This window comes from Rhinoderma darwinii, chromosome 1 (assembly GCF_050947455.1).
Source record: "Rhinoderma darwinii isolate aRhiDar2 chromosome 1, aRhiDar2.hap1, whole genome shotgun sequence".
NCBI lineage: Eukaryota > Metazoa > Chordata > Amphibia > Anura > Rhinodermatidae > Rhinoderma > Rhinoderma darwinii.
Window position 1 is genome coordinate 642,852,548 of NC_134687.1, and position 25,036 is coordinate 642,877,583.

Below are 25,036 nucleotides of genomic sequence, written 5' to 3' on the forward strand. Positions count from 1 at the left end.
ATAATAGTTACAGGCGCAGTAGTCACATGATGGCGGTGGTGAGATGACGTGTTACATGTGGAGTTACTGTAATATATGATGTATATAATATAATAGTTACAGGTGCAGTAGTCACATGATGGCGGTGGTGAGATGACGTGTTACATGTGGAGTTACTGTAATATATGATGTATATAATATAATAGTTACAGGTGCAGTAGTCACATGATGATGGTGGTGGTGAGATGACGTGTTACATGTGGAGTTACTGTAATATATGATGTATAGAATATAATATAATAGTTACAGGCGCAGTAGTCACATGATGGCGGTGGTGAGATGACGTGTTACATGTGGAGTTACTGTAATATATGATGTATAGAATATAATATAATAGTTACAGGTGCAGTAGTCACATGATGGCGGTGGTGAGATGACGCGTTACATGTGGAGTTACTGTAATATATGATGTATAGAATATAATATAATAGTTACAGGCGCAGTAGTCACATGATGGCGGTGGTGAGATGACGTGTTACATGTGGAGTTACTGTAATATATGATGTATAGAATATAATAGTTACAGGTGCAGTAGTCACATGATGGTGGTGGTGAGATGACGTGTTACATGTGGAGTTACTGTAATATATGATGTATAGAATATAATATAATAGTTACAGGAGCAGTAGTCACATGATGGTGGTGGTGAGATGACGTGTTACATGTGGAGTTACTGTAATATATGATGTATATAATATAATAGTTACAGACGCAGTAGTCACATGATGGCGGTGGTGAGATGACGTGTTACATGTGGAGTTACTGTAATATATGATGTATAGAATATAATATAATAGTTACAGGCGCAGTAGTCACATGATGGCGGTGGTGAGATGACATGTTACATGTGGAGTTACTGTAATATATGATGTATAGAATATAATATAATAGTTACAGGCGCAGTAGTCACATGATGGAGGTGGTGAGATGATGTGTTACATGTGGAGTTACTGTAATATATGATGTATAGAATATAATATAATAGTTACAGGCGCAGTAGTCACATGATGGTGGTGGTGAGATGACGTGTTACATGTGGAGTTACTGTAATATATGATGTATATAATATAATATAATAGTTACAGGCGCAGTAGTCACATGATGGCGGTGGTGAGATGACGTGTTACATGTGGAGTTACTGTAATATATGATGTATAGAATATAATAGTTACAGGTGCAGTAGTCACATGATGGCGGTGGTGAGATGACATGTCTCAATGATCAATAAGTGAGGTTCTGTATGTCACACATGATGTTGTCCCCTGTATGATTTCCAGCTTCTCCTTTCTTCATAAAGACGTCTGCAGTACTAGATCCTCCAGTTCCTCCAGTTTTCTCATATTCTCCTCCACAACGTTCCTTCTCCTGAATGACCCAGCAAGGATGGACAAGGACAGGGATGAGATGAGCAGAAGAATATTAAACTTCACCTTGGAGATCATCTACCTGTTGAGCGGAGAGGTAAACTTTTCTACATTATAGAACAAGTCACACATGGGGAAGGGACAATACATAATAGGAAGTAATAGGAAAAATCCAGTGTCCTGTATAACAGCGTCCAGACCATCCAAGTGCCGTCAAGAAGCCAACAGCAGAAAAGCTGAAGATCAGCCACCAATATGGTCAGTTATGTGTCATGTCACCAATGCAGCAATAGTAATGTTGTAGAGTAATGAGAATGACCAGGAACCAGGAGGATCAGGATGACCTCTATATAGAAACATAGAAGATGACGGCAGGAGAAGAGCACATGGTCCATCTAGTCGCCCCAAATATTATTTCCTTTTTAGTTTTGGCCTCGTTCTATTTTCTCAATGTCTTTTTGTAGGTGAGGTCTCCAGTATTACAGATGTGGGGTCACTAGAGCTCTATACAGCGGGGTCACAATCTCCCTCTTTCTACTGAGGGGGGAATACTGTGTTCAGTTCTCTAAGTGTCTCTCTCCATACACAGGAGTACACAATAGTGAAGAAGACATCAGGTGAATGTACGACTCCCATCATCCATGAGTCAGCAGGATGGAGCGGTAGTCAGTGCCCCATCACAGAGCCTGCCCCTCACTCCCGGATACATGAGAAGAAGATCTTAGAACTGATCTACAAAATGACTGAGCTGCTGACTGGAGAGGTGACGCTGCTGGGAATACTGGGAAATTCTACAGTAACAGCACTGGAGGTGTCTGGGTGATGACAGTATCATTGTGTGTGTCAGGTTCCTATAAGGTGTCAGGATGTCTCTGTCTATTTCTCCATGGAGGAGTGGGAGTATCTAAAAGGAGACAAGGATCTGTACGAGGAGGTCATGATGGAGAACTTCTGTCCACGCACACCACACGGTAAGAAGAGACATATATATATATGTAATGTCGGGGTAGGGAAACGGACAAGTGAGCCCTAATCTACCCGCCACTCAGTCCCTGCCTACTTGCAACGACCCGCCCTAGGCAACGGGGTACAACTGGGCGACGGTCCCTACGCTCAATAAGTGCCCGACAGACAAGGGTACACAGAAGCCAGGGAAAAGGGGCAGTTGCCCATGGCAACACCGCGAGCAACAAGAGTGGTGAACGAGCCGAGTCAAACCAGGAGTGTACGAGGTACCAAACGCAGTGCAGGAGAGTAGTGAACAAGCCGAGTCAAACCAGGAGTGTACGAGGTACCAAACGCAGAGCAGGAGAGTAGTCCGTAAGCCAGGGTCGATATAAAGCAGGGTCAAATGGTTAAAGAAGCTGCAGCAGGGCCAGGAAACAAAACAAGAAGAATCACAAGCAAGGAGGAACAGGAAAGTCAGGTATAAATAGACAGAGGGCGGGAGCTAGCTCCGTCTGGCCAAGCTGTGATAGGCTCTCCCACTCCTAAGCCTGCCATCCTGAGTGGTGGAAGATGGAGTCAGTCTCACAGACATAGAAGCAGGTGCAGGCTGATTACCTATGGGCGTGGATACAGACGCTGTGCCTGGCAGATCCTTAACAATATTTATCTATTTATTTTTTTTGGCCATTACTGCGGGCACAGGCTGGCACTGGTGGCCATGTTAAGAACACCTGCTGCAAGTCTATGATGTGGGGGTTATTACTTTACACTTCTGTGCACATTTGTGGGAAGGGCAATTTATGTGTGGAACAAGAAATTCATGTAGTATTTGTCCCACCAGAGACCACGTGGCTTGTAGTACACATAATTTCCACTGATCTCAATAGCCTTCTGGCTTTTTCCACATTGGACATACATACACAGTCATGTGAGTCTTCCCCTTTCAGGCTGAGACCGGCCCACAAGCCATGATGTTGTCTCTTTTAGACCACGTCCATATTTTAACCCCTTTCTGCCACAGCCGTTTTTCAGTTTTTAATTTTTTCCTCTCCACCTTCCAAAAGCCATAACTTTTTATTTTTCCGTCGATATAGACCTATGGACTTGATTTTTGTGGGACGATTTGTAGTTTTTCATGGCACCATTTATTGTACCATGTAATGTACTAGGAAACGGCGGAAAAAAATATTTGTGGGATAGGAAATTTAAAAAAAAAACAGCGTTTTCCCCATTGTTTTTTGCGCATTGTCTTTACGGAATTCAACATGCAAATAAAATGACAAGTTAATTTTATTCTTAGATTTAATATTTTTTTTTATATTCTACTACATTTACATGGAAAAACTATTTGTAAAAAATTTATTCTGTGGATTGAGCGGTATGAGGGAATATATTTTTTGCGGGACGAGCTATAGTTTTTAATGGTACCATTTTGGGGTACATGCCAGGTTTTGATCATTGGCCCCGATACCCCTGAAGACGCTACATCGTAGCGAAACATGTCGGGGTGGCTTCTACCTATATTTTAATAATTGTCCTATTGACGCTTTAGAATCTAACTAATAACTAACTGTATGTAGGGCTCTGTAGCTGTGGTACTTAACCCTTTGTAGACAGAGCTCCTACGTCTGGCACTACGCTGACAGCTGTCAGAAATGGACGTTAACTTTTAAATTTTATGTAGTCTGTCCTGTTGCAAATCGAATAAAGACTTTTTTTTATTTTTTCTTTACATAATAGTTGGAAAACAGGGCTTATTTCTGCCGGCAGGCAGCCTCTTTTGAATTTAACTGTTCCACGCCCACCAACTATTGAGGTCCTTCCCTTTGTATCTATTGACATGAGGATCCAGGAACGTGCTCAGGAGGTTCGGCGGGAGAGACCTTTCCGCAGACTGGCTCCCTCGTTCCAGAGATCCCTATTGCCTCCTCCTGTTGCTCTACTGAAGAAACTATGCAGGTAGACATAATCAAATTGTCCTAACAGGAGAAACAGCGCAGACGCTTTTCAGGTCTGTGTCGTATTGCGGCCTTAAACGCCATTTCGTGCGCCAATGTCCAGAAATGCCCAGAAACTCAAGCAACTAGTGTTGGTTGCAGAGACAACCGTAGGTGGGACGACGCCAAACGTCAAAGCCTCTCCCAAGTTATCTATTCATGTAACCATCAACTATGGAGAGACATCACACCCGTCCTCTGCCTATCTGTATTCCAGAGCAGTTTCAAACTTTATCCACCAGGAGCTAGTGAATCTCCTACTTCTACCCACAGTTCTTTTGGGGAGACCCCTGGCTGTTGCCTCTGTAAATGGACTACCAATTCCCGATCTTATTGTGTCCGTCACTAAACCACTGACACTACAAATCGGAGTCCTTCACTCGGAAAAGATCACCTTCCTCGTTCTACCTAAAGCTATCAACCTTGTTCTGCTAGGCCTGCCTTGGCTTTGTCTACACACTCCGGTTCTCGACTAGAGTTCTGGAGAAGTCCTCCAATGGGGGCCCAAATGCCTTAACCCCTGCCTGCCACAGGTTCGTCCTGTTTTTCCTCCACTGTCTCAGTCACTCTCCGATCTACCTTCACGTCATGCTAGTTTTGAGGACGTCTTCAGTAAGAAGGAAGCAGAGAGAATTCCTGGTCATCGCATCTACGACTGCCCGGTTGAGTTACTTCCTGATGCCTCACCACCTCGGGGGCGAGTTTATCCTGTCTAACTGCCAGAGACCCTGGCCATGTCCGCCTTCGTTAAGGAGAACTTCGAGAGGATTCATCCGGAAGTCTTCCTCTCCGGCCAGAGCCTTATTCTTCTTCGTGAAGAAGAAGGACGGATTTCTTCATCCTTGTATCGACTACCGGGGCCTGAACCAAAATACCGTCAAGAATAAGTATCCCATGCCGCTTCTTTCAGAACTTTTCAATAGAACTCGTGGGGCCAAGGTATTCACAAAGCTGGATCTACGCGGAGCTTCTAACTTGATGTGTATCCGCAAAGGTGACGAGTGGAAAACCACATTTAACACCCGAGACCTCCACCACGAATAACTTGTGATGCCCTTTGTTTATGTAGCGCTCCAGCTGTGCTCCAGGAGTTTGTAAATTACATTTTCTGGGATCTGCTGTATGTCTGTGTGGTGGTCTATCTGGACGACATTCTGATCTACTCACCTGATTTGATAACACATCGGAAGCATGTTCGCCAAGTTCTGTTGCGGTTAACGGAGAATCGCCCATATGCTAAACTCGAGAACTGTGTTCTCGAGAAGAGCTCTCTGCCCTTCCTGGGCTACATCGTATCTGACAGTGGACTCAAGATGGACCCAGAGGAGGTGAAATCCGTCTTAGAATAGCCACGTCCACAGGGCCTTCGGTCCATACAATGATTTCTAGGAGTCGCAAACTCCTATCGGAAATTTATCTCGAACTTCTCGTCTTTGACTACTGCAATCTCATCCCTCACCAAGAGGGGGGTGATCGCCAAGGATTGGCTTCCGGAGGTAGAATCAGCATTTATTAACCTCAAGAGTGCTTTCACCTCAGCCTCCGTTCTCCATCACCCTGATGCTTCTCGGCAGTTCTTTTTGGAGGTGGGCGCGTCATTTACAGCGTGATCTCGCGAGATCCCGCTTGCTGTCATTAAGTCCCACATAAACATTACCGAAGTGTCGGGATTGTGAATAGCAGACAAGAAATGGACAGAGGCAGCACTTCCAAAAAAGCTTCAGCTGTTTATTCACCCGTGCGACGTTTCAGTCCAACAGGACTTTTTCAAGCATAACGTCATAGGTATATAAAGGCTTGCAAAGCCCAATTGAAATCAAGCAGTGATTAAGACCAAATACAATATAAAATGGATTGCACAAAGACAACGTGCAGTGTTAAAATACAGACATGAATGCCAGTGCACATGTAAATATACTTAATGGTGTTTAAGGGACTGGTACGGAAAAAGGACGGTCCTAGATTCAATAGAGTGTTAAAAGGAATGTGTCGCTAGAAAATATATATATATTTTTTTAGTTAAACAGTTAGTGTATAAATGATTAAACATTGTTCTAATTTTTTTTATTTTTTCACGAGTCAGGAAATATTATAAATTAGATTCTAATTTATAACATTTCCCTGTGCTGGTCACTAGACGGAGCAATTCCCAAAATTGCAGCATTGGCATGTGGTAAAGCAACCACATTGCTTTATGCTGCAAAATTTGAGAAGACACACACGCTCTAGCGTCCTCAAACAATCCCCCCTCCTTTATCCTGGCTAGTGCCAGGAGAAAGGAGGGGATTGAATGTTCAAACCTCCTACACTGTGTGTCGCCATTTTTTGAGCGAATACACAGCGTTGTAGGCTTACATACAGTGGTAATCACACACAAAAACACGAACATACACAAATATAACTTACCTGCTCCTGCCGCCGCCGCTCCCTCCGGTCCGTCCACTCCGTCTGCTCGCTTCTGAACATATGTCCGGAAGCCGCGACCGGAAGTAGTCATCTTACTGTCCGGCCGCGGCTTCCGGTCCACAAGAAAATGGCGCCGGATGTCGCTCGGCCGAAGACCTTCCATTTGGACTGTGGGAGCATGCGCCGTTCCCACACATACGGCGTACACCATAGTGAATGCGAAGGTCCTAGATTCAATAGAGTGTTAATGACATAATAACTCGCCCAGTTGTGTATAATCAAAATCATTCAAAAATGTCAATTGCAGAAACCGGAAGGGCTCATTCCTCTTGGTCTCAGCTGTCCATGTGTGTATACAACGTGTAACACACATGTGTAATAGAACTGCAATTGCTGCTTGCGATGCATCGCAAAATCCCGTGCGATCGCCAGCGGCTATTCCCGCACATGCGTACTAGATCGCACATAGCGCGGCGGCCATCTTGGCAAAAAGTTACTATCTTAATTTCACGCATTCTCATGGGGGATTTAAATTGTGTAGCGGGCATTTTACTACCTGGAATAGAATCTATCCTATAGGAACGTAATCCAATAGGACAAATAGTCCAAAAAGGGGGGGGGGGTTTATCCAGGGGAATTTATCAGCTGGGAACACTTGGTGTAGGGTCAATAATGTATCTATATACTGATTATTTTATATGATAAATAGGTATATATCCATCTAAATTTATAGATAACGAAGGCATAACGCCTCCAGTTACCCATTGTTAAGGTTTATGATAGTGTCCTAATAAATGTGAACATACAAATGATTCCCAAAATTAGTGTATACCCACTGATGTAAATGCTAACCTTGAATCAAATTTAATAAATATACCATGCTGTACTGGTAAAACTTTTCGTTTTGTGGGATTGTGAATAGACATCACGTCCTGGCTGGAAGCGATGTCTATTCACTCTCAAGACACTTCAGTAACGTTAATGTGTGGGTAAGTGACAGTACATCATAATCTAGCAAGATCACTATGTGCTGAGTACATGAATGGAGAGAAGAGTATGACGCTGATTGGTCAGTGTCATACACTTCTCTTTACAACGCCCACTTGGTCAAAAGCTAAAAAACACCCAGTTGTCTATTAAGAAAGTCATTAGCATAAATCTAAAAAATTTATTGTTTTTCTAAATAAAAAACACTTGTATAATCTACATTACAGCGCCGATCACATTATGTAGAAGATAGGGCACTTATAATGTGGAGACAGAGCCTCTTTAAGGTACTCATACTCTCTATAGGGGGAAGAACATCAGCAGATTTTTTACACAAAACATTCACAAATTCTCTATACTCAACAAGCAGACCCTGGAGACTGGTGATTGCGACTAGAATCGGCGAAGTAAAACATCTCCCTGAACAAAATTTTCCCACTGCACTAATTCTTCTGAAGTCCAATCAAACACTGGATTAAGGAGGAACAACCAAGGATACCCCAAAATAATTGTATAGGAGGGAGAGAGAACTAACAGAAGAGAAACAGGCTCACAGTGGATACTTCCTTCTGAAAACTTCAGACCAGGAGTACGGCATCTTACCGATCCTCCAGACACACGAGTACCATCCAATAAACAAATGTCAATGGGTTTCTCCACAGGTGCAGGGATAACCCCCAACTTCGTGGCCAAATCCAAATCTAGAAATTCTGCTGCAGGACCAGAATAAATAAAGGCCTTCATAGAATTGTACATAGGAAGAGAGCACTACAACTACCAACATCTCCATGCTGCTATTATGGGATATCAGAGGACATTACAGGGAGGAGGTATAAGTGGATAGCACTACATCTCCCAGCATGTCCAGACTGTTATTATAGGATTTTAGAGGATATTACAGGGAGGGGTATAAGAGGATAGGACTACAATACCCAGCATTTCCAGACTGTTATTATTGGCTATTACAGGACCTTACGGGGAGGAATATAAGAGGAGAGGACTACAACTCCTAGCATTACTCTGGCTCCAGTTCTTGCTGACAACCTATCGAAGAAGAAAATACTGAATCCATCACTTCTCCACACAGCACAGGGCCCCAACCCTCACCAAGCCCTCACATTACGTGATCGTTACAGGTCCTTTATCCAATACGTCTCTCCACTAATAAGCTCCGCCCCTCCTGCCCCGGTCACATGGTGGTGAAATCATCACAGGTCTTTTAGCCACAAACTATTATATATTGCACTGCTTAGCTACGACCACTCCTGCATCGGTCACATGTTCCTCATGTCACGTGATCATCATCACAGGTCCTTCATCCATCTTACCACTTCTAAGCTCCGCCCCCCTGATGTAGCGGTCAAGTGATCTTGATATCGTCACAGGTTCTTCATCCAGTACTACTCTATTGCTGAGCTCCGCTCCTCCTGCGCCGGTCACATGGTGGTGACATCAGCACAGGTCCTTCAGCGATTGCAGCATAAGAGGTAGGGAGCAGTTGATCCCTGTATAAATGTGTATATAGATAGCTGTCAATCATTGAGTGACCCAGCCCACTGGACTCCTAATCCCAGACTGATCGGGATTTTAGTCCCTTCGATACCAACCTCTTTGGGGTCAGTAGTGCAGGAACTTCAGAGAGCGTTAAAGTTGTTATTTCTGTTTTTTGTAGTGGTCTGATGTTTTGTGGGACGAGTCGTATTTTGTAATGACATAATATTAGGTACATACAACTTATTCACTAACTTTTATACATTTTACGGGGGTGTGAAAAAAAGCTATTTTGTTTTTGTTAATGGCGTTTACCGTGCGGTTTAACTGAATGTTCACATGTAGCATCTATGACCCACAACACGCAAGGAAATTCGGCCGAATATTCACCCCAAATGGTGTGCGTATAGTCCTCCGGAATTTCTGATGTGAAAATACAAAAAGGCCTATACTCCCCTCTCTGAGCGTTGCCATAGCAACACGTCCCTGCTCTTCTGGCTGCTCTTTGTCCTGGTGAACCCTGTGATAGCGTTTTTTTCACATGTGACCTTTCCAGTATGTGATTGGCTGCAGGGGTCACATGACATTCTTTATATATATATATATATATATATATGTAACCTGCAGCATTGCTGTGAACACGCGGAGTAGCTGGTTCTTGGAACAATGGCGTATGAATAGACGTATGCCTCCAGTCATATGTCATTCACAGAGTGATCTCACGAGATCCCGCTGTGCTGTAAATCCCACAGAAAATTTACTGAAGTGTCGGGAGTGTGAATAGACATCGCATCCTGGCTGGAGGCGATGTCTATTCACCCTCAAGACACTTCGGTAAAGTTAATGTGTGAGTAAGTGACAGCACAGCTAAACATGAATGAAGAGAAGTGTATGACGCTGATTAGTCAGCGTCATACACTTCTCTTTACAACGCCCACTTGGTAAAAAGTTATAAAATGCACGGTTGGTCATTAAGAAATGAATTAGCATAAACCTAAAATTGTTCATTGCTCTAAAATGATCGTGTTTCAAAATAAAAACCACTGTTGTTCTCTAAATTACAGCGCCTATCAGATTAGGTAAGAGACAGGGCACTTCTACACTGGTGACAGAGCCTCTTTGATGCTCATTTAACCAGAGATGTTTCTACCTCCTGGGCTGAGAGTGCTTCTGCCTCAATCGAGCAGATCTATAGAGCTGCGACATGGTCTAGTCCAAATACTTTTTTTAAACACTATAGATTGGATATAATGTCCAACCAAGACCTTAGCTTTGGCCGTACAGTTTTACAGGCCATTGTCCCCCCTAGAAATAAATCTATGTTAATCCTCCTGGTAGTGCTGTCGTGGAGGAAGAGAGGGAAAAATTATTAGAACTTACCGGTAATTTGATTTTCCTTTAACCTACATGACAGCACCGTGGTTTTTTCCACCCTTTTCCATAAATTTATTTAAAATTCTTAGCCGGTATATTATCAAGTCTCTGGTATTAACTGGAGAGGGTAAGGAGGAGGGGGAATTTAAACTGCTTCCTGTTGTGTCCTGTCCTTTTATAGGCTGGGAATCCCTCCTGGTGGTGCTGTCGTGGAGGTTAAAGGAAAATGAAATTACTGGTAGGTAATAATAATATTTTTTTTTTAGCCTGCTTAGGCCTCGTTCACATCTGAGTCAGGGCTCCGTTCATGGGCTCCGTCAGAGCTTGCAGTCAGGGGAACCCATGAACGGGACCCTGACTGAAACAAAAAAGGAAGCCATAGGTTTCTGTTTGCATCACCATTGAATTCAATGTTGACAGATCCGGTGCAAATGGTTTCCGTTTGTCACCGTTGTGCAAGGGTTCTGTCATTTTAACGGAAACCATACCGTAGTCGACTGCCAAGACATACAAAAATACCACGACACAATTATTTTACAATTCTTTTATAAGAGAATTACAGGCAAAATAATTCCTTAAATACTCCTAAAAAAAAAGAAAAACGAGATTCAAATTGAAAATCGTCTATAGGGTCGAAGGGTTAAATGACCGTAAGAGTAGTTCTTTCAGGTCTCTAGCCTTTGCGGCAGGTTTCAGGTCTGCCCTATGGCATGACAACTCCCCCTATGGTGAACAACTCCTAAGTGGTAAATGTCATGTGCAGGAAGGGGTTAAATTAGTAAAATACAGGTTTATACTGAATCGTATTCCACAAAATAAAGTATCACTCTCGTCCACTCCACCTGCGCTATGACATGATGATAAGAGATCACACTGCATGGTTCCATTATACTGATGTAACCATCTTTAACTTGATTCTGATAAATTGCTGCAGCGTGATATCACACAACAAAAGTCATTGAAAAAGTCAAGATAAGAGATCTAGCCATTGTTTATTTAATGCGTTAAAAGTCAAGGTAAATATGGCTACATCTGTATATAATGTCACCTCAGCTGCCGCAGAACCTCAGAGTTCATGTCAAACATTGACTGTATAGTGTGCACCATGTCTTTTGAGATGTCAGCAATGTCTCCCCAGTATCCGCCATGTGTCAGGATGTCAGGAGTCAGGTCTTCCTTGTCTAGGGGGGACTTGTCTTAATTTTACTCTCTTCATCTGAGAGATATGCCAGAAATGTCTGATATATGGGGGTCCCACCTCTATGTGGAGAACGGGGGTCACCCAACCTACCTGGTGAGGTGATGACTGCATCCAGGTGGAGAATGAATGGAGGGGCGACCACACATTCCACATTAATTAGTACCAGAGGACAATATAGTGGTGTACCCTGGGGACATATACATTATCATATTGTTTGCCCCTCTGTGCACTCCACTCTAGCTATCTGATACTGATGCATGCATCGTTTTCCCTTCACCCCCATTCTACCATCTTATCATATATAGGTTGAATGGGTTTATCTATTATATGGGGTGTACTTTAATGAGGGACCATTCACCCCATTCCCTTTTTTGTATATTATACCTAAGCCGGTAATTTTACTGAATTTTAATAATTCAATATAATAGATCAGGTGATCTTCTTGCCCTTCTTTTTCCCATTTCTTTCCCTTCCCTTTCCATTTGTTTAATTAAATTTGGTGGTGTACATCAGGGCTAAATTGGAAGCAATAAAGGGTCCTCAAGAGGAATTTTTGCTATCGCGACCACACATGTGCACAACTCACTCCATTCACTTGTATAGGAGTTCCATAAACAACCGAGCACGGGCAGGGCCGGTTTTAGACAAAATTTGGCCCTGGGCAAAATTAAAAGTGGGGCCCCAAATCTGGAAATATTGTGCCGACAAGTATTAGTTTTGTTTTTTACCGCTTCATCAGCGGCACACAAGACAAATTTCACTATGCAGGCGCGGAACACGTGTTTAAGTGGTATTTCCACATTTGTGGCATATCCACAGGACAGCCCACTGGACTCTGGCCACTGTCTGCGGTAGATCTATGTACCAGAAACAGAGTAGCTCTATTTCTGGTACATAGGTGGCTGGGCGCCAGCCATTATCATCAGATAATGGCTGCAGCCCAGCAACAGAAGGTAGGAGGGGGGTCAGGGGTCCTCTTTCTAGAGAAATGTGCAGGACCCGTATCTTTTGGACATTTATGGCATGTCCTGTGGATATGCCATAAATGTCTGAGATGGGAAAACCCTTTTAACCCCTTAAGGACGCAGCCTAGTTTTGGCCTTAAGGCTCAGAGCCCATTTTTCAAATCTGACATATTTCACTTTATGTGGTAATAACGTGGGAATGCTTAAACCTACCCAAGCGATTCTGAGATTGTTTTCTCGTGACACATTGGGCTTCATGTTCGTGGTAAAATTTGGTCGATATATTCAGTGTTTATTGGTGAAAAATTGCAAAATTTAGAGAAAATTTTGAAAAAATTGCATTTTTCAGAATTTAAATGCATCTGCTTGTAAAACAGATGGTTATACCACCCACAATAGTCACTAGTTCACATTTCCCATATGTCTACTTTAGATTGGCATCGTTTTTTGAACATTCTTTTATTTTTCTTGGACGTTACAAGGCTTAGAACATAAACAGCAATTTCTCATATTTTTAAGAAAATGTCAAATGCCTTTTATTTAAGGTACCTGTTCAGTTCTGAAGTGGCTTTGAGGGGCCTATGTATTAGAAACCCTGATAAAACACCCCATTTTAAAAACTAGACCCCTCAAAGTATTCAAAACAGCATTTAGAAAGTTTTTTAACCCTTCAGGCATTTCACAGGAATTAAAGCAAAGTGGAGGTGAACTTTGCAAATTTAATTTTTCTTGCAGAATTTCAATTTTATTCATTTTTTTTTCTGTAACACAGAAGGTTTTACCAGAGAAACACTACTAAATATGTATTGTCCAGATTCTGCAGTTTTTAGAAATGTCCCACATGTGGCCCTACTGCGCTCGTGGACTAAAACACAAGCCCTAGAAGCAAAGAAGCACCTAGTGCATTTTGAGTCCTCTTTTTTATTAGAATATATTTTAGGCAGCATGCCAGGTTTGAAGAGGTGTTGAGGTGCCAAAACAGTAGGAATCCCCCAATAGTGACCCCATTTTGGAAACTACACCCCTCAAGGAATTCATTTATGGTTGTTGTTACCATTTTGACCGCACAGTTTTTTCACAGCACCTATTTGAATTGGGCTGTGAAATGAAAAAAATGTCATTTTTTCCAATAAAATGTCATTTGTGATCAAAATTTCTTATTTTCACAGGGAACAAAATACCCCATTTGGTTGCCCAATTTGTCCTTAGTGTGGCAATACCCCATTTGTGGTGATAAACTGCCGTTTGGGCCCATGGGAGGGCTCAGAAGGAAAGGAGCGCTATATGTTTGTTGGAGTCCAGATTTTGCTGGATTGGTTTTCGGGTGCCATGTCGCATTTGCAGAGCCCCAGAGGTATCAAATCAATAGAAACCAATCACAAATGACCCCATTTTGGAAACTACACCCCTCAAGGAATTCATTTATGGGTGTTGTGACTATTTTGACCCCATAGTTTTTTCACAGAACTAATTTGAATTGGGCTGGGAATGAAAACAAAATTATTTTTTTCAAATAATATGTAGTTTTGGCTGAAAATTTCTTATTTTCACAAGAAACAAAATACCCCATTCTGTTGCGCAATTTGTTCTGAGGGCCGCAATACCCCATTTGTTGTGATAAACTGCCGTTTGGGCCCATGGGAGGGCTCAGAAGGAAAGGACCACCATTTGGCCTACTGGGGATTTTCTAGTGCGAAGTCATGTATTCAGAAGCACCTGAGGTACCAGTACAGTTGAAACCCGCAAGAAGTGACCCCGTTTTAAAAACTACACCCTTAAGGCATTCATCTAGAGGTGTAGTGAGCATTTTGACCGGAGACCTACACCCCATAAACTGTAATGTGGGTTCTCCCGGGTATGGCAATACCCTACATGTGGCTGTTATCAGCTGCCTGGGCACACAGCAGGGCTCAGAGGGGAAAGACGAGGGGGGATAAGCTGTGCGGAGTGCATCAGGGTAAGTAAAATTGGGGTAAATTATAAACCAAGGGATGTATGATAAATTTTAAAACACTCTTTCATACAGAGCTCTGGTTATTCGGGACACGTGTCACATTGATATATTGTGTCATCCCTTATCGCCCTCTTATAGCAGACTTTGCACCTCTTTTGACTTTTTCCCTTCTTGCCAGTTTGGGGAACTTCCCCTGGAAAGTGTTGCCGCCCTGGTACGATGCGTGTGGCCCCGCTTCCAGAAGTACTGGGTGCCCCCCCTTCTTGGTCACTAAAGATTAGGTTCTTGATAATCACCTCTTGAAATTCCAGGAAAGTTCCCGTCTGGCCTGCACATCGACGTAGCATGTACGCATTGTACAAAGCCATCTGTATGATGTGCACGGCCAGCTTCTTATACCACACCGCATAGCGCTGTAGGGCTTCAAGGCTTGATCTTACAAGTCCATCCCTCCCATGTACCTATTGTAGTCCAGGATGAAGTCTGGTTTGGGGGTGGCCTTTCCTTCATATATCCTAAACCTGTAGGTATACCCTGATGCACTCTCGCACAGCTTATACATCTTCACGCCATACCTTGCCCTCTTACCCGGCAGGTACTCGCGGAATTGAACCCTCCCTTTAAAATGTACCAGGGACTCATCAATAGAAATACACTTCTCGGGCGTGTATGCTTGGGAAAACCGGGCACTGAAACGGTCTAATAGGGGTCTCCGTTTATACAAACGGTAGAAACAGGGGTCATCTCGGGGTGGGCACGGCTCATTATCAGTATAATGTAAGAAGCAAAGTATTGCCTCATTTAGTTATTTTTTTAGGCTCCAGTTCAGTTCTGAAGTTGCTTTGAGGGGCCCATATATTAGAAACCCCTATAAAACACCCCGTTTTAGAAACTAGACCCTTCAAAGAATTCACAACAGCATTTAGAAAGTTTATGAACCCTTTCGGTGTTTCACAGAAATTTAGAGCAAAGTAGAGGTGAAGTTTACATTTTTTTTTTTGTCAGAAAATCATCTTCATACCATTTTTTTTATAACACAAAAGGATTTATCAGAGAAACGCAACCTAATATTTATTGCCCAGATTCTGCAGTTTAGAGAAATATCCCACATGTGGCCCTCGGGCGGTAATTGACTGAAGCACCGGCCTCCGAAGAAAAGGAGCACCTAGTGGATTTTGAGGCCTCTTTTTTTATTAGGCACCATGTCCGGTTTGAAGAGGTCTTGTGGTGCCAAAACATTGGAAACCCCCCAAAAGTGACCCCAATTTGGAAACTAGACCCCTTGAGAAATCCATTGTAGTTTTCTTGGGGTGCATGCGGCTTTTTGATCAGTTTTTATTCTATTTTTAGGTGGCGTGGTGACTAAAAAACTGCAATTCTACTATTGTTTTTTTTATTCTATTTTTTTACAGCGTTCACCGTGCGCTATAAATAACATATTCACTTTATTCTGCGGGGCGATACGATTACGGCGATACCAGATGTTTATAGGTTTTTTTTATGTCTTATGGCGTTTGCACAATAAAATAAGTTTTATAAAAAATCATTCACTTTTTGTGTTACCTTATTCTAAGCGCCAGAACTTTTTTATTTTTCAATCAATAAAGCCATGCGAGGACTTATTTTTTGCGTAACGAACTGTATTTTCGATCAGCACCATTTTTCGGTACATGCGACTTTATGATCTCTTTTTATTCCATTTTTTGGGAGGTGAAGTGACCGAACAATTGTGATTGTGGTACGGTTTATTATTATTTTATTTTACGGCGTTCATCGTGCGGGATAAATAACGAAATAGTTTTGTAGTTCAGGCCGTTACGGACGCGGCGATACCAATTATGTATAGTTTATTTGTTTGTTTATATATTTTTATTAATAATAAAGGACTGATAAGGGAAAAGGGGGGATTTTTACTTTTATTACTTTTAAATCTTTTATTTTCTTATTTTTACACATCTTTTTTTAACTTTTTTTTTACTTTATTACTTTGTCCCACTAGGGGACTTGAGGGCAGGAGGCCCTGATCGCTATTCTAATACACTGCACTACATGCGTAGTGCAGTGTATTAGAACTGTCAGCTACTCACTGACAGCAAGCATAGTGGGTCCTGACGTTGTCAGGACCCACTAGGCTTCCGTCTATGGCATAGCCGGACGCCATTGTTTGGTGTCCGGTTGCCATAGTCACCATCGCCGTAGCAGGCCGGCGATGGCAGCTTAACCTCTAAAAAGCCGCGATCTCTATAGAACGCGGCTTTTAAGGGGTTAATCGGCGGGGACACAGCGATCGGTCCCCGCTGTAGGAGCTGTGACAGCTGCTGAACAAGACAGCAGCGTCACAGCTCCTGTATGTGTCGGGAGGACGGCCGTGACATACTATTACGTCATGGAGCGCGAACGATACAGCTGCCATGACGTAATAGTACGTCAAGGAGCGGGAAGGGGTTAATACAAGAGTATATTGCAGACAATTACCAAAGTGATACTCTGCAGGACCAACAGTCCCCACGGTCACACTACAATAAATTTTCAGAATAATTACCCTTACCAACGGCCACCTTCTTATACAATTACATTAGAAGTTTGCCCCACTAGAGTAAGCAGTTTCCCTGTCTCTATTAGGGACAGTCTTTCTTTATAAGAAGTTTTTTTTGTGTTATTAGAGGTTACGTTTTAATATCCATCACACCACTTTTCTTTGTAGTTATTTCTTTTTCTGGGCATGAGGTTCTGTCTTATGAAAATAAATTACAACTACGCACATAACTTTTTATTTGAGTGACTACGTTTTATTGTGTAATGGCAGTCCACACTTGTGTGAGGCTTTGAGGACATTTATCAAACACTGACTGCTGTGTAGGAAGGAGAGGAAGTCCAAATCTAGTGGCGCTATTGTTTTTCGACTGAGGTCACATGACCATTTCCGCCTGTTACTCTCTACTGCCACTCAGCTCCTCTCATTTCTACTCTGCGATCAGTGTTTGATATAGGTCCTGTATACACCGTAATGTCAGTGTGGACTGCTTTTACACACTAAAATTTCATTAAACTTCAAACTGTTGCTGCTCACTTACCCTCCTATGGCTTCTCTTTAGCTCCAGCCACCACTGTATTGTGTCGTGACGCCATAAAAAATCACAATGTTTTGTGTGACAGTGTGAGGACACATGTTTCAGCTTTGGTGCCGCTGTTTTAAGAACCAGGAGGGTTAGTATTAGAGATGAGTGAACCTATTTGGCATGAATTGAATTCGGTCCGAATTGTATAAACTTTTCTGATTAGCCGTAATCCTAAACCTTTGAAGTTATCGGAGCACGAATCGTCCAAATGGCCGCCATTTTGTAGGTTATAGAAAAAATAAGGGTAGAAGAGGAGATTTAAAAAAACCACGATACTCACCACCCACCCTGGTCTTCCATAGCAACGCGTTCCTGTCGGCAGGTGAGATGACGTAGCTGTCGCATGTGATCGCTGCAGCCTGTGATTGGCTGCAGCACTCATATGGAACAGCTTCGTCATCTCACCTGCCGGCAGGGACACGTCGCTACGAAAGACCAGGGTGGGTGGTGAGTATGGTGACCCGATTGCTTTGTTTGATTCTGACAGGGCTATCGAGGGACTTTCATGGTGAATTTATTCGGACCGAAATGCATCTCCGGGCCGATTCTATAGTATAGGCCCCGAAACTAAATACTCTGGGTTCCCCAGGAATCACTTTTTCACTGTCGCGCGCGTGTGTGTGTGTGTGTGTGTGTGTGTGTGTGTGTGTGTGTGTGTGTGTGTGTGTATTATATGTATATGTGTATATATATATATATATGTATGTATATAGATAGATACATACACATATAGGTGCACATTACATACATCTAGTATATTTACACGCTATATACATACAGTATTTACATACACAAGACACACAGATTATATTACACATTTATACATACATATTACGCACATTAAACATATATACATACATATTACACACATTATATTACATACATTTATACAGAACACATATATACAAATATCTACACACATATCTCAGATCTTTCCTTTCCTTTCACATTCAATCACTTTCACGCTCCTGTCATTTTCACCTCAAAAACATCTCCAGAATCCACCCTTTTCTTACGGAGGAAACGGCCAAAACTCTTATTGTTGCTCTGATTCACTCTCATCTTCCCTCTCCTATCTATCCTCAATGCAGCAGCCAGGCTCATATTTATCACGCTATAGGGAAAAAGGAAACAAAGCGCACATAGTGCATGAGCCTGTATTAGGTGAGAACAAAAGGAAAAAAGTGGTCAATTGTGCTGACCTGATGTTGTTATGCTCGGAGCATAACATCCCAAGGTGCGTGTCCAAGTTAGACTTAGGTAGAGACAGTTGCAGCCCAAATTCCGGTTTGAAGATTGGTAAAAATCCACTATGTAGATCCAGGAGATAGGGAGATAAAAAATGGAATATCCGAGGGCGCAGCTGTACTGGAAATGGCTTTTATTTGTACAAGAACAACAACAATGTGTTTCAAGGCCGTACCGGCCTCTTCGTCAGGTTAGGTACAAGTGTTAGGTCTATTCATGATGACTGTGCATTTATAGCTGGCCTAGGAATCAGTACCGGGTTAAGTTACAGGTCAAAGGTCAAAGGTCAATTGTGTAAGCAAGGTACGGCAGTGAGGTATAAAAATAAAAATTATTCATTTAGAAACAAAACAGTTTTTCATTCATATTAAAGGTATAGACAAAGATACAAAACAAGGATCGTAGGTTCAAAAATATGAATAAGCATTTTTTACAGAATGATAATAATATAAAAATAATAATATTAAATAAAACAATGATTAAAAAACATTAATGACAATATGTATAAAAGTATGTATAAAAAGATCATAGATGCATTTCAAGTGGAATGTCTCCGCAGTGTGTTTATTCGTTAGTTGTAGTATGAAGTTTTTTATTATTGTTTTGTATTTTCAATTTAAAACATCGTTTATTCCAAACTGTCAGTGGTGTGTATCATCGTCATGGTGATATGACGCTCCTAGGTATGAGTCATATTAGCAAAGTGCGGTAATGAAGTGTGTAAGTTGTTCCCTATCAGAGAGCAGACCCGTTTTACATTAATATTCAAAATTTGTGCAAAAAGATAGAATAAGCATCTCATATATAATCATGGAAAAAGTGATTTAGAAACATGTAGAAATATATGTAGAAATATATACAAAAGCCTATTAGAGATGGAGCATCTTTGAAATGTGTATTTATTCAATGGGGGTGTTTATTTTTTGTTTATATGTACTTCAAATGTTTGGTGCTTATATTTTAGAGTATCGTTCTTTCAGAGCTGTCAGTGGTGTGTATCGTTGTCATGGTGATGTGACGCTCCTGGGTATGAGTCATTCATGCAGAGAGTGCTGCTGCCGACTCAGAGAAGGGAGCCGTGCGGTTCGAGGAAGATTGATCGGAACAAGAATACACAGCAGCCACGGGTGAGAGAATTGCCTGTATTATAGCGCACAAATGTTGGTATATTCGTTTGTATATATATATATAGGATGATTCCTATATATGTTGCTCTTAGGGTTGTAAAAACGGAGTTACATAATGGTCTCTGTTACTTCATTGAGACCTGTTGGTTTTAATGTCTTGAGTTTATACACCCAGAAGATTTCTCTTCTGCAAAGAATATTATAACGGTCTCTTTGGTTTTCCTTAATGTGATCGATCGGGGTGATGGTGAAGCAGTTAAAATCACTATCATGTGCTAGTGTGCAATGTCTGGATATACTGTGGAGTAAAAATTTCTTTTTGCAGTTGGATCTATGTTTGTTTAATCGACAATGTAAGGGTTGGATTGTTCTTCCCACGTACTGAACTCCACATTTACAGTTTATGAGATAAATCACGAATTTTGACTGACAGTTTAAGTTTTCATTGATGTTAAATACTTTTCCTGTTTGTTGAGACCGGAAAGTGTGTGTTTTATCAGTAATCGATTGACAGCAAAGGCACCTAGTTGTTCCGCATTTAAAGCTGCCTATTTCAGATGATTGATTCTGTTGTTGTATTTTCCGTTTAGAATTGTCTTTTATTCCTGAGAGGTTCACTCTACTTGGGGCTAGGATGTTTTTAATAGTTCTCGCTCTTCTGAAAGTAGTTATAGCTTTTGCTGGTAGAATTTTCTGAAGAAAGGGATCAGTTTGGAGTACATGCCAGTGTTTGTTGAGAATGTCTCCTATTCTTTTGTATGATGTATTGTATTGTGTAATGAAGTTAAAACCAAAGTTCATAGTTGTTTTGCTGTGTTCTTGTGTGGTTATTTGGTCACTAGTAGATGGTTGTGGAAGACAGTCCTCCTGGTTGAGAATTTCAGTTTTTTTATAGGCATCAGTTAAAAGTGTCTTTGGATAGCCTTTCTCCTTAAAGCGTTTGTATAATATTCGACTCTGTTTCTTGAAATCTGTTTTAAGTGTACAGTTTTTTCTTATTCTCTTGTATTGGCTATAAGGGATGTTCTTGAGCCATTTTGGGTGGTGTCCACTGTTAAAATTCAGGTAGCTATTACGGGTCTGCTCTCTGATAGGGAACAACTTACACACTTCATTACCGCACTTTGCTAATATGACTCATACCTAGGAGCGTCATATCACCAGGACGATGATACACACCACTGACAGTTTGGAATAAACGATGTTTTAAATTGAAAATACAAAACAATAATAAAAAACTTCATACTACAACTAACGAATAAACACACTGCGGAGACATTCCACTTGAAATGCATCTATGATCTTTTTATACATACTTTTATACATATTGTCATTAATGTTTTTTAATCATTGTTTTATTTAATATTATTATTTTTATATTATTATCATTCTGTAAAAAATGCTTATTCATATTTTTGAACCTACGATCCTTGTTTTGTATCTTTGTCTATACCTTTAATATGAATGAAAAACTGTTTTGTTTCTAAATGAATAATTTTTATTTTTATACCTCACTGCCGTACCTTGCTTACACAATTGACCTTTGACCTTTGACCTGTAACTTAACCCGGTACTGATTCCTAGGCCAGCTATAAATGCACAGTCATCATGAATAGACCTAACACTTGTACCTAACCTGACGAAGAGGCCGGTACGGCCTTGAAACACATTGTTGTTGTTCTTGTACAAATAAAAGCCATTTCCAGTACAGCTGCGCCCTCGGATATTCCATTTTTTATCTCCCTATCTCCAGGCTCATATTTATGACCAACCGCTACAACAACGCCTCTAATCTTTGCCAGTCACTGCACTGGTTGCCCATCACCTTCAGAATAAACTTCAAACTTATTACTCTCACCCACAAAGCTCTCCACAGTGCTGCACCTCCTTACATCTCCTCCCTCATCTCTGTCTACCACCCTACTCGGGATCTACGTTCTGCTAATGGCCTTAGATTAAAATCCTCCATAATCCGCACCTCGCACTCCCGTCTCCAAGATTTTTCTCGTGCTGCATCGGTCCTCTGGAATGTGCTACCCCAGACAATCAGAGTAATTCCCAATATCCACAGTTTTAAACGTGCCCTGAAAACACATCTATTTAGACAGGCCTATAACATTCCCTAATCTGACTCCTTTCTATGGCCCCCCTTTTAGATTAGTTATCAGAATAAGCGTCATACACGGATACTGGCTGGTGACCGGCTCATGCAGGTTTATGTGTACCACCCATGTCTATAAAAAATAGCTGAACTATTGTACAGAACAAAAACTGTTACACTTTGTTTCTCCCTTATTTCCTCATAGATTGTAAGCTCTTGCGAGCAGGGTCCCCACTCCTCTGGTTTGAATTGTAAATTAACTGTGTCACTATGTAATGTCTGTTATTGTTTGTTTCATGTTCCCTCTAAATTGTAAAGTGCTGCGTAATATGTTGGCGCTATATAAATATTATTATAACATATCTGCACATTATGCACACACATTACACATAGACTAACCTTTTCTGCACATGAAGTTTGGTGAGTGGAGGAGCATTGACACTACAGTACAGGAAATCTCTTGTGTTTGAGTTTACGCAGTCTCCCTCCCCTTATGTCTGGCCCGACTGCTAAATGCTTGCTGTAAAAAGTTACTACAAGCTAGGCTGAGGTAGGTGATGCAGGACCTGACAGAGACTGAGCAACTAGCCGATTCTGCCGGTGGGTCTGCTCTGCTATCACACAGTGCTGTCAGCATAGAGAGAGCAGTTTTGTGCTTACAGTCTCTACACTGTTTTTTAGCTGCACGCATCCTCGGACGGGCAGCTGAACAGCGGTGCTGAAGCAGGGGGCCCTTTGAGAATTGGGGCCGTGGGCAGTTTCCCAGTTTGCCCCCCTAATGCCAGCCCTGGGCACGGCCAGAGGTGAAGCTGCATTTAGGACTTGTTCACATCAGCGTTGGCTTTCCGTCGAGGTTTCAGTTGGGTGAACCCCGCAACGGAAAGTCAAACTGAAACCACAGCTTCCGTTTCCGTCACCATTGATATCAATGGTGACGGAAACATTGCTAATGGTTTCCGTTTGTCACCATTCTGGCAGGTTTCCGTTTTAATGACAACCAACGGCACCCCCCCCCCCATTGCGTCGCAAGAGGGGGGCCATTGGAACATCGCAGTGGGCCACCCTTGTTTCTAGTAATTGAAATGCCGCGGTCGCTATTGACCGTGGCATTTAACGGGTTAAACGAGCGGGATCCCTCTCGATACCTTGAAGTGTCAGCTACAGCACACAGCCGATACGCTTACTCAATGATCAATAAGTGAGGTTCTGTATTTCACGTATGATGATGTTCCCTGTATGATTTCTATCTTCCCCAATCTTTATAAAGACGTCTGCAGTACTAGATCCTCCAGTTCCTCCAGTTTTCTCAACTTCTCCTCCACAACGTTCCTTCTCCTGAATGACCCACCAAGGATGGACAAATACGTGAATGAGATGAGCAGAAAAATATTAAACTTCACCTTGGAGATCATCTACCTGTTGAGTGGAGAGGTAAACTTTTCTACATTATAGAACAAGTCACACATAGGGAAGGGGCAATACATAAAAGGAAGTAATAGGAAGAATCCAATATCCTGTATAACCGCGTCCAGACCTTCCAAGTGACGTCAAGAAGCCAATAGCAGAAAAGCTGAAGATCAGCCACCAATATGGTCAGTTATGTGTCATGTCACCAATGCAGCAATAGTAATGTTGTAGAGCCTTGAGAATGACAAGTTGGAGGATCAGGATGTCTCTAAATAGAAACATAGAAGATGATGGCAGGAGGGGAGCACATGGTCCATCTAGTAGCCCCCAATATTATTTCCTTTTTAGTTTTGGCCTCATTCTATTTTCTCAATGTCTTTTTGAAGGTGAGGCCTCCAGTATTACAGATGCGGGGTTACTAGAGCTCTATACGGTCACAATCTCCCTCTTTCTACTGAGGGGGGAATACTGTGTTCAGTTCTCTAAGTGTCTCTCCCCATACGCAGGAGTACACAATAGTGAAGAAGACATCGGGTGACTGTACGACTCCCATCATCCATGAGTCAGAAGGATGGTGCAGTAGTCAGAGCCCCATCACAGAGCCTCCCCCTCACTCCCGGATACATGAGAAGAAGATCTTAGAACTGATATACAAGATGACTGAGCTGCTGACTGGAGAGGTGACGCTGCTGGGAATGCTGGGAAATTCTACAGTAACCGCACTGGAGGTGTCTGGGTAATGACTATCATTGTGTGTGTCAGGTTCCTATAAGGTGTCAGGATGTCACTGTCTATCTCTCCATGGAGGAGTGGGAGTATCTAGAAGGACACAAGGATCTGTACGAGGAGGTCATGATGGAGAACTACCGGCCACGCACATCACAAGGTGAGATATAATTTATATATTATAATTTTTTTGTTGAAGTGTTAATTCCATCATGTGCAGTATATACAGATATGTGATTCCTGATGTCAGATTACACGTTCCTCGCTTTGCTGCAGTGCTGCACTAGGGAATGTTCACAGATTTGTTGTAGAAGTTTCCTTATAACTGATTGTTGTTGTTTTTGCAGCAGGTACATGAAGTTTTACTAACCACAATTAGATGAGTTGGACAATCACAGAAATTTCTGCAACCATTTTTCTATGTGTGAACATAGTCTTATATAACCAGTGACAGATCTGCGCTGCTATTATAATCTCTACAACATGAGGAGTGTAAAGTTCTACCATGTGGGAACAGCGGATGTGACAATCATATGGAGATATAGCAAAGGGTTAATTAAATATCTTCCCTGTAAGACGCAA

At 41.9% G+C, this 25,036-nt stretch overlaps 1 protein-coding gene and 1 pseudogene across 1 annotated transcript; one reads left to right on the plus strand and one right to left on the minus strand.

The window, feature by feature from the left end:
• LOC142695368 (uncharacterized) overlaps window positions 1-25,036 on the minus strand; it is a 204,559-nt pseudogene that overhangs the window by 87,777 nt on the left and 91,746 nt on the right.
• LOC142664839 (uncharacterized) lies at window positions 1,266-23,773 on the plus strand. The gene is made up of 4 exons (XM_075844224.1): window positions 1,266-1,500; window positions 1,993-2,166; window positions 2,251-2,374; window positions 23,589-23,773. The coding sequence occupies exons 1-4, from the start codon at window positions 1,306-1,308 to the stop codon at window positions 23,771-23,773; spliced, it is 678 nt and encodes a 225-aa protein (XP_075700339.1). The 5' UTR covers window positions 1,266-1,305.